The following is a 10595-nucleotide window of genomic DNA, read 5'->3' on the forward strand; positions in this document are numbered from 1 at the left end:
TCCCTACTAGTATGCACCTGTACTTACTGAAAAGTAGGACCTCCAGGACGCCCACAGTATTTAGTGACGATGTTTTATAACTGCATTGCCTTGCCTGGGTATGTAAGATTAAGAATGCTCAGAAGATTCTGTCGGTGACCTAGCTAGGTGCCCCATCACAGTTTGCTCAGCACTGAGGAGAGTTTCCAGAATGTAAGATAGTCAGTTTGAAAACTGGAAAAGTTCTGGACAAACCAGAATGAACTGGCCACCCTGCATGTGAGTCCAGAGAGTCAGCAGAATGTGCCAATTAACCCAGCCTGATGCACCACGCAAGAAAAATGTTAATGCTCCTTCACAAGAATATATGTCTCAACAAGGGAGAGAGAATGTTAAAAAATGTTGGTCTGGTAACTAAATCTGGCTCCTCCCGAAAACATGAAGCCAAAAGTTACTTTAGTATGTGGCAAAGATTAAAACAAAGTAAATAATTTCTGGTCCAAGATCTAAGAGTCCACCTTTGTCAAAAGCTTCCCCAGAGTGATTAGTAACTAGTGCAACAGCCAACCTGGGCTGGTTTTGTTCATGGCAGAGAACTACAAGTGAAGTAACCGTGTAGTGTTGCTCACCTGATGAATTTATGAGCCAGCTGCTCCACAAAGTAATAGATTTCATTCCAGTGGTGCAGCACACTTCCCGATCTAGGAAAACAAAAGCAGAGGTTGATTGACTCTGTGTTCATTTGTCTTCATCTTGAATCATTTCTTTCTCCATTCTATTTTACACCTGTCCTATCCATTAACTAGGTTCATTATCTTAAGTTTTGGTAACTTTGAAAATTATTTGAAAGACTAGAGTTCTTAACAATTTTGTTCGAGAACTTCCCCACTCGTCTTCCCAGTGTTCCCACTCTCACTCTGCACACTTACACACAGAAACAGAAAGACGCCTCAGGCCCAAAGAAAGTCACAAGTTAGTTCACATCTTTAAGAAGCAGTTATTTTTATGCTGTTTAAGCTATTTCTCTAACTGGGGGAGAAAAATATTCCAATTTATTTAAATGAAATGAGCACACACAGATCACACACCCCCCCCCCCCCCCCCCCGCAAAGAACCTAATTCCATTTACAAATATAGGTGCAAGATTTCTAAATAAAATGTTAGTAAAACTATTGCAAAAGAATAATAACTAATCGGTGGAGTTTGTTTCAGGAAGGTACTGATAGTTCAACATTTGAGAAAATCTACTGTAATTAGTCATATGAATAAACAAAAGAACAACTATTCAGCTTCTCATTGAAAAGGAATATTGAAAAGGGATATTGGGGCCAGCAGGTGGTGTGGTGGTTAAGGGTGCTAGACTTCCACGTGGTCAACCACAGTTCAAGTCCCGGACCTGGTGGCTTACTTCCTCTCTCTCTCTCCTCTCTTTCTCTACTCCCCGCCACCCTGGTCAAATTAAAATAAATAAATAAAATTAAATAATTCTTTTTAAAAAAGAAAAGGAATCTTACTGAAAAAGAAGGCAACTTGTTTCTCTGTGTTCTATGGAGTTGTAGAATTATGGATTTGGAAAGGAGCTTCTTCATCTTTATGTTAGACTTCTGTTTCACTGATACTATTTATTGTTGCTTCAATTTAGCTTATAAGTGTTTTACGAGGTCACAGTGACCTTATGTTCGTTTTTTCTGTCCTGTGATGCCTCCCCCTTTCTCAAAGGATCTGTTTCCACCGAGTTCTGCATTTTTGCTCGCCATTCTAATAATTGTTGAGGTTAGTGTTTACTCCTTCTCTCTGATATTTTATACTGCAAATATTTTCAACTAGTTTCTGATTACTTTTAGTTTTTATGCACTCATTTTACAATGCTAATGTCTAGGCAGTTTTTTTTTTTAATTTGTTTTAAACTACTTTATATTTAGGAGGATTATTTCCCCTCCTTTTTGTACTACAATATTTCTAAGAATTCTCATTCTGGTTAAGTGCTTTCCATCTCTATGAGGACAATGTCTTTTCTCCATCTAATACCATAAGTGATATGTTTCTTCAACGCAGAAGTGATGAGAGGTTATGGTCAAACAAAAACTTCGTATCGTAAGGATGTCTCACTTTCCCCAAGTTAATCTACACCTTCAGTTCTAGGAAAAATTCTGAAAGTACTTTTTGTGAAATCTAAAAATTTATTTTAATTGGTATACAGATGGTGCCACCACTTGGGAGGCTGGTTGCCACATGCGAGGCCAGGTTAGTTTCCTGAACACAACAGGCATGATTGTAATCCTAGTGAATTGGGAGGCTGGAGCAGGAGGGCCCTGGCATGGCGAGACCCTATCAAAAATACTTATCTCTGTCTCTTTCTCTCCTTCTCTCACCAAAGGAAATATATATACACACAAACATATATATACACACACATACAGATATATGTAACTGTATATATTTACACACACATATATACACATACACATATATATGCACATATATACACACATATATATACACACACCTATATATACACACACACACAGACACACACACACACACACACACACACACACACACACATGGATATATATATTATATATATATATCCTTCCACATGTGAGATATTCCTTGTAATTATATTTTCATGGGCCAACCTTTGACCCTGCTTTGGCTAATTTGAGATAGTATTTGGCATAACCAGCAGCAGAGGAATTACACTGCGGAATTTTTAGGGAGTGGGTGGGAGAAAGTGTTAGGTATCCGGGCAGTATCTTGCCATGTTGGGACCCTCCTGCTCCAGCCTCCCAGTTAGCTAGTATTATAGGCACTCGCCATCACACTTGGCCTATTAGACTGTCTGAGAGCTGAACCTGGCCTCCCACGTGGCCCCAGCATCACACAGTGGTACCCTCCCACTTGCATCACTGATGCTGGATCTGTATGTCTCATTAAGTAGCAAAAATAACATTGCTCAGCACTACTGTAGCTGTCCAAGGTGTAGAAAGTATAACAAATGATCTTTTTTTTCTCTAGCCAAGAAAAATCTCTTGGACAAGATTCAAATCTCAAAGACTTGAATCTTGAAGGGCTTTGATGTTATCACTTAGCCATGGAGCAAGCCCTTCGTTTCTGGGGGTTCTGGGAGTACACTGTCCAGCAAGGAATAGAGATGAATTAAAATGTATATGTCATGATAGGTACTGCAGTTCAGGAATGTGCTTTTGGAACAAAAAAAGAGAGTGGGGTCCATCCACAGTAGCACCTGGTAAGACACTACGTTGTATAGGCTGAAACCATGTGGAAAGTTTGTGTTCAGTTCCCAGGTCCAGAGGCCAGGTGCAGTGGTATGCACCTGTAATCCCAGTGGCTCAGAGGAGTGAAGGAAGAGGATCAGTGAGATCCTGTCTTTAAAAAAATTTTAAAAAGAATAAAAAAGATTTACTTTGTGCAGGCTCTGAAGAGGGAATGTTCTTTAATCAGGACACTCACTATAAGACAGTAAAGTACACCAGGGCAGGCTGCGTTTGGGGAAGAGCCAGGAGTTTCCTGTGGCAGCGCTACAGAGCCCATAGAGGAGGGGGCAAGGAACTGGGGACATGAGGAAGGGTGAGGTGGAGAGGCGGGCACACTGCTCATCACAAGCAGATCTTTTCAATTCCACTCTCTTGGCCTTTTTGCATATCCCTTTATTTGGAACACTTCTTGATCACACTGGCAAACTCCTATTCAATCTTCAAGTCTTAGCACAGTCACTACCTGTTTCTGGTTTTTTGTTTGTTTGTTTGTTTGTTTTTAATTTTTTTCCATAGGACATGTGTACTTGACAGAGATAGAGAGAGGGAAAGTGAAAAATTATTCCCCATGAGGGACAGCCATGTCACAATTCCTTTTCCATTCTTCCTTTGGGATTTTGGTCATGCATGCACATGTGTCCAGTGTGATTTTCAAGCTACTGGGTCTGAGACTCAAACCACGATCAGCCATATGGGAATCCAGCACTTTAACCACCACACCACCTGCTGGCCTCAGTTACTTGTTGCTTTTGAGACACACAGGGTTCATCACCCCTTCCTCATGTTTTTGGGCATGGTGTACATCTGTCTATCAGCATCCTCTGAGGTTGGGCTGCAATCATTGTTTTTAGAGCTCCTCTTCTTGGGATCAGTTTATGGTGTAGCACTTATGTCGCTGGACTCCCATGTAGTTGACTGAGGTCTGAGTCCTGGACCCAATGGCATAAAACTCATGCCGGGCAAGTGTGTGTGCATTCCCAAAATCCTGAGAGGAGAATGGAGGAGAAGGGATTATAACATGGCCATTCCCCTTGAGGAGTGGTTTCTTGCTTTCTGTCTCTCTCTCTCCAGTGAGTGTGTGTGCCCTATAGAAAAAAGAAAAAAAAAAGGCACACACACACACACACACACACACACACAAAGCAAAACCAAAAAAAACCCAAAACAAAACAAAACAAAAACTCCTCTTCTGAGGGTCCTAAATTTGCCTTCTCAGTATCTACCTGTTTGTTGAATGGAAGAATTCAGAACATATGGAGAGAAGACTTTCTTTTTTTTTTGGAGAGTTTTTTTTCACTATAGGGCGCATGCGCTTGCCAGACAGAGAGAGACATACAGACAGAAAGCGAGAAATCACCCCCCAGGGGGGATAGTCACGCCGCAATCCCTTCTCCTCCATTCTCCTCTTGGGATTTTGGGCACTCACGCACGCGCATCCGGCATGAGTTTTAAGCCACTGGGTCCGGGACGTGAACAGCGGTAGACTATGTGGGAGTCCAGTGACATAGCCATTACGCTAACTGCTGGTTCCTGAGAAGACTTTCTTGAAACCTTTCTCATCTCTTGCTGCTGGGCATCACCAATTCTGCCTTGACTTGGCAAAGTTTGGGACTCAGATGGCTCCAGCCAATTCCCATGACCCTGTGTGAACCTCAGGCACCAGATGGGTCAGTGATTCTAAAGCAGAGTTTCTAGTGAAGGGGTCTGCCTAATCATCAGCAATGGCTTTCTTAGCTGAATGGCAGCTGGGAGTTTTCCAAGAGCTCATCAGGACTGCACATCCCAGACTGGGCTTTTTTAAGCTTTCAAAATACTCTCAATTTAGGAACCCAGCCATCATCTGGGACAAGATTTGAATCTCAAAGACTTGAATCTCAAAGGTATTTGATGTTATCCCTTAGCCATGAAGCAGGCTTTTTGGTCTTAGGGATTCTGGGTAAGGGTCTGGCAGACTATGGCCCAAATCTGTCCAGGAGCTTCAGAAGAGATGCCACACAACTGGCTATAAACCACAGTACAATCCAGAATTCTATAATTCCTCTTCACTAGAATAAAAAAATTTTCCTGAAAGCTAATTATCTGTGCCCACTTCTGAAATGCAATACTATTGGATCTTTGGAAAAGTCATAACTTACTTTTCTATGCAAAATGCATTGTGACTTTTTTGACGACCCAATATTTTTGGTCCGTACAACCAGGGTAATTTACCTCTGAAATTTTGGTTCCTGACAGGTCGATAAGATGCCTAGTGATAAGAGAAGAATCTCCATACTTCTCCCATTCCATGTCTGATTTCCTTGTCAGTTAAAAAGTTCTGCAATGAGGAAATTTTACTGAGAGGAAAGGCAAAGTATTGATGCAACAGGGCATTGAAATAAAATTAGAAGACTATTCTTGACTCCCTGCCTAAGGAGCGGGTGTTTGAAGTAAATCATTTTGGGTTACTATTTCTTTTATTCTCAAGGATTGACCCTAATTTTTTTTTTTTGAGAGGTTTTTACTACAGGGAGTGTGCACTCGCCAGAAAGACAGTGAGACAGAAAGCGAGAAATCACCCCCCAGGGGGGATGGTCATGCTGCAATCCTTTCTCCTCCATTCTCCTCTCAGGATCTTGGTCACACATGCACATGCGCCCAGCCTGAGTTTAAGCCACCGGGTCCAAGACTTGAACCATGGTTGACTGCATGGGAGTCCAGTGACATAGCCATTACGCCAATTGCTGGTCTTGTTTTGACCCTATTTCACAGTCACAATTTATTCTGTATTTCTTCACTTATTAAACAGAGCCATCCAATGGTAAACAGGTTTTCTTGTTTTAAAACATTTTATTTTCATTATTCTTCTACCTGACATGTATAATTTATCGGACAATTTTGGCATTCATTTGATTTGTTGATACTATTGAATAGATACAGGGGAAAACCCAAAAAAATACCCTTGGCTGTTGGAAAAGGTCTAGATTAATAAAAAAAAGTTTTCTTACTAATTTTCTCATGAAGACAATAAAATGAGACCTATAAGGTAATACTGGAAGGGGATATTGACAGGCTTGCATCTCTCATCCCAGCTCCACTAATAGATATCATGCCAATGTAGGGTTTGCTGCTTCATACAATAAGTGATCATTCTTTGCACAATTGACCAAAATATACTCACTTTGAGAAACATCTGAGATGAATATAGTCTGCTGCCTCAGGCATCAAGAGTAAACATAGCCTTCTAAGACTCTTGGAACCAAACTGGCTTGGTTTTCTTTGGGTTACCCTGGGATTCCAAGGGGCCTCTACAATTAAAGGGGCAAAGTAATATAGGAGTATAAGGTTATCTGGATCTGTAGCTTGGACTCCTACTTTTTAATTACCGAGTCTTCTTTTATTGGGGGCAATGTATGTGACATATTAGGGTCTGGGTGTGTTGTGATCTTCCTGCCTCAGCCTCCTGAGCAGCTGAGACCACAGGCTCACCTCACCACACCTGGCCTTCTCAGACAGGGTCTAACTATGTTGCACACACTGGCCATGAATTTGCAATCCCGTTGAGCCCTCTTCACCCACATATGTAACCTCTGTTCTATCTCAAGATCAAATCACCACTTGGAAAAGGAAAGAGCTCCATGTCAGCTGCTTATGATTTCAACATGGAGACGAGCTTGAGAGTACTGCTCATATCTCTTTAACTCAAATCCACAGTGGCAGGAGGCTTGCCTGCCTGGTGCCACCATCCTCTCCTGGGCCTTACCACCGTCCATTGACCACTGGATTTCTGATTCCGAACGTTAGATACCTCATTGATGTAGAAAATGCCCATTGGGACCTCAGTCAAACTCCTGTCCCTCTTGTAGGGATAGTATGCTGAGTTTCTGACTTGGCTTGGACTTTCTGTTGAAACATGCATATGCGTAGATCTCCTGCAATTTGCCTTGTGACTGATTTTCTGGTTTGGAAACTACCCTTGTGGCTGCTCCAAGAATAATTGACCTAGGGTAGTTTAGACCCTTGGCCTCTTCTCAAACCTGAGGACCTATGTGAACTCCTGGTCATAGCCAGAAGCAGCTAAGTATTATTTGAGAAAACAACAGAGTGGACCCAATTATAGTTTCTGTCCATCATACAAAGTGTAAAGTTTATCAAGCCAGTCTGTTTAAGCATTAATGACTTTAAACACTAGCCATCGAGTCCTGACAGTATCTTCAAATAGTGGCTCACCCAGTCTCTTAACAAAGCCATAAGGTAAGAATTAAAGAATTAAAAATTCTTCTTAAGCCTAAATATAAATAGTAATGGAAAATGTTCCATTGAACTCTGTTGTGAACATTTTTTTTTTAAATTGCTTTTAACATGTAATTGCTGGGAAAACTATAGTCAAAGAGAGTTGCAGTGTCAATGTTCTAGAAATCAGTGGATGTGAAAAGAACCTGAGTATGACTCAATTAAATCCTAACTCAGATGTAGTTCTAGCCCTTGAAAACTTCCATGGACCAGTTTAGTATCAGGAGGGTGAGAAGGTTTCAGGCCCTTTCTTGGGATTTAGTGCCTCTGTCCTTCAAGTGTAAATCATCAGGAAAATTTGGAATTCAAGTAGCCTCCTAGGAATTTTGCTGGAAGATAGTCTTACAGAGTTCTCTGCTTCGAAATTCACTGGACTTGGGTCTAACCAAAGCCAGAGTCAAAGCCCTCTCATTTTGTCATCTGTCATGGCTCCCTGGACCTTGAGGAGGGAAAGCCACCTCACTACTAGTCTCAGAGGCCACTGCTGGGAGCTGCTCCAGTTTCTTCCTTATTTTTGTTTTTCTCTGCTCTCTCCAGTGTTTGGAACATGATAAGAAGTCGAGAAGTTTTTGTTAAGAAGTCGAGAAGTTTTTGTGACATCACTTACTGTGTGTTCATAGCAAGGGACTTTGCATGGAACCTGGCATTGCCCTCAGATTACCATTCTGTTACTTCCAAGAATCTAATATGCGGAGTAGGAAACAAAATGAAAACTCCAAATCTCATTCTGATTTGTTTTCTGAAATGCATTCTTTTGTGTTTATGTGAGTTTCCAAACCTCCCTGTGGTTAAGCTCTTTAGAAAACACAGGCGCTTTCCATTAGCCACACACACAACCCGAGTCAGGAAGAACTGAGAGGGCCAAACTGGGTTGAAGTTGTTGTCTCCCCTTTCTATGCACATGAATTCAAATATAACGAAAGGGAAAAAGGAGGCTTGCAGTTGGAACCATCACTCAGGAATCTTATAATCCTGGAAGAGTAGTGTATCTCTAAGGATGGAAATTATAAAGCTGTCAGTCCTTGCTTTTCCTTTGCCCCACCCAGCTGAAGTCACTCATGTCCTCAGTGACCCACTCAGGTTTCCGGCCAGTCCTGGGAGGGTATGGATCTGTCCAGCAGCCTCAGGAGCCACTAAGCGGGACCTGCAGTAAGTTTTGCTGTTAATGATGATGCTCTCTCCCTCCTCTCTGGGTCTTCCTTGGCCTTCCTCCCTTCACCTCTAACCTTGCACTCACTGTACCTTAACTGGCTGGGGCCCTAAGTCTGGCCCAGGCTTCAGCCCTGGTACTCCTAATACTGCTGAGGTTGCAGCTAATTCTCCCTCCTGCTCACAAAGCCTGACGTTCCCTCTTGCCTACATTCCAGCTCCTTCAGATGCCACTCCAGACCTAAAGCAAGTCACTGAACACTGTACTTTGAGACTGGACTCACCCACCCTACCTGTCTATGCTGTGTCACCCACCCTACCTGTCTATGCTATGAAGACCCTGGTTAGGGATGCCCAGCCCCACCCCACTGACTTGTGATTAATTTTCTGTTAGTCATTCTAACTGAAGGTTATGAAAACAGTGACTTTTTCTATTAGCGATTTGGGGAATAAGATTGGTGGGATGTTGCCAAGACTAAAACAACAAATGATGTAAGATTGAAATATCAGAATCTATTGACTACAGTAACACAAAGAATGCTATGTGAAACTTGTAGTCAATTATGTGTGAGTATTGGGCATGTAGTGTATCAAGATGTAAAATAAATGTTTTCTTTTGGGTCATGATCAAAAAGATACAGAAAAATATATACTCCTTTAACTTCCATTCTACCTTTTCCAGCACACACAGTTACACATCAGGAAAAGGCTGAAAACATTTTCTGATGTCAACTATTGTTACTTTTGGTGCAAATTCAACACAGTGTTGTTGCTGTTGTTAGGAATACAGACCATTGGTAAATTGCCCCAAAGGTAGTTTCCATAATTGAAATGCACAGCTGGGGCCATTTCTCACACTTCAGATTCACAGTGATGAGTCCACAATACAACTCTGCATTCCCCACAAAGATGACATGGGGATGGGACCAACCACTGGAGTGAGAGTGGCTGTGGATGTTGTCACTTGGAAGGAAGTGACTCAGGATGAGGGCACCAAAGAAGAGGATTTTAATATACTGTATTATAAAAACAACATGTTCATTGTTGGAAATATTTCAGGGAGGATGGCTGGGGTGGGAGTGGGAAGGACAAGCAAAAGGAAGAAAACAAGAGTCAGTCATCATTTCACATCGCAGATATAATCAAGGCCCACATTGTAGTGACTTTCAGACTTTTCTCCAAGCATATAGAGTTTGCATATTTATAGATTATGGTCCCTGTTCTTTTTATCTAATGTTATAATTATGTGTAAGTTTCATTTCATCAAATAATCTTACCCAGCATCACTTGTACCATCTGCATTTTCTCCACTTTATAGACATTCTTGATGTAATTCCTTTCTGTTACTGCTTTGGGTTGCTTCCACTTTTTCACTATTATAGCAGCATGATGATGAACATTCTTGTAACAGTATCTTTACATACGTAATAGGGATAATATTTTGAAATTTTTCGTGTGCTTTTCTCCTTGGCATTTGCAAAGAAAATGATCTAACACACCCAGGTCGATCCAAAGCATCCATCTGGCGAGGGCTATAGTCAAATGTGTGTGTGTGTGTGTGTGTGTGTGTGTGTTTGTGTGTGTGTGTTTGTGGAGGGGATGGGGGGAATACACTTTATCCAGCAATGGTGTGAAGAGGGGAGAGAAAAGTCAATACTTGAAATCTAAAATACAATTATGCAGCAAGATAACTAGTTTGGAAGCAAGACTTTGTCCAAAAAAGAGATTTTCTAAATTCTGTTAGCAGTTAAAGAACCAAATGGAGCCACGGCCAGGGGGCTTACGCCCCTGCGCAGCCGCGCACCGGGAATGGCCTGGCCCCCCTCTGGGGGCCCCAGGGCCGGGGGGCTTATGCCCCTGCGCAGCCGCCCGCCGGGAACGGCCGGCCCCCCTCCGGGGGCCTGGCCCCCCCGGCCTCTC

General features: G+C 42.1%; 1 protein-coding gene across 1 annotated transcript in view; it reads right to left on the reverse strand.

Annotated features, from left to right (window-relative positions):
* The window catches only part of ANTXR1 (ANTXR cell adhesion molecule 1), a 269361-nt gene that overhangs the window by 236605 nt on the left and 22161 nt on the right, over window positions 1-10595 (reverse strand). Inside the window, 1 exon segment of the mRNA XM_027772987.1 lies at window positions 609-680. Within this exon segment, the coding sequence (XP_027628788.1) occupies window positions 609-680 (72 nt within the window).

The sequence above is a fragment of the Tupaia chinensis genome, unplaced genomic scaffold (assembly GCF_000334495.1).
Source record: "Tupaia chinensis unplaced genomic scaffold, TupChi_1.0 Scaffold000316_1, whole genome shotgun sequence".
In the NCBI taxonomy this organism is placed as follows: domain Eukaryota; kingdom Metazoa; phylum Chordata; class Mammalia; order Scandentia; family Tupaiidae; genus Tupaia; species Tupaia belangeri.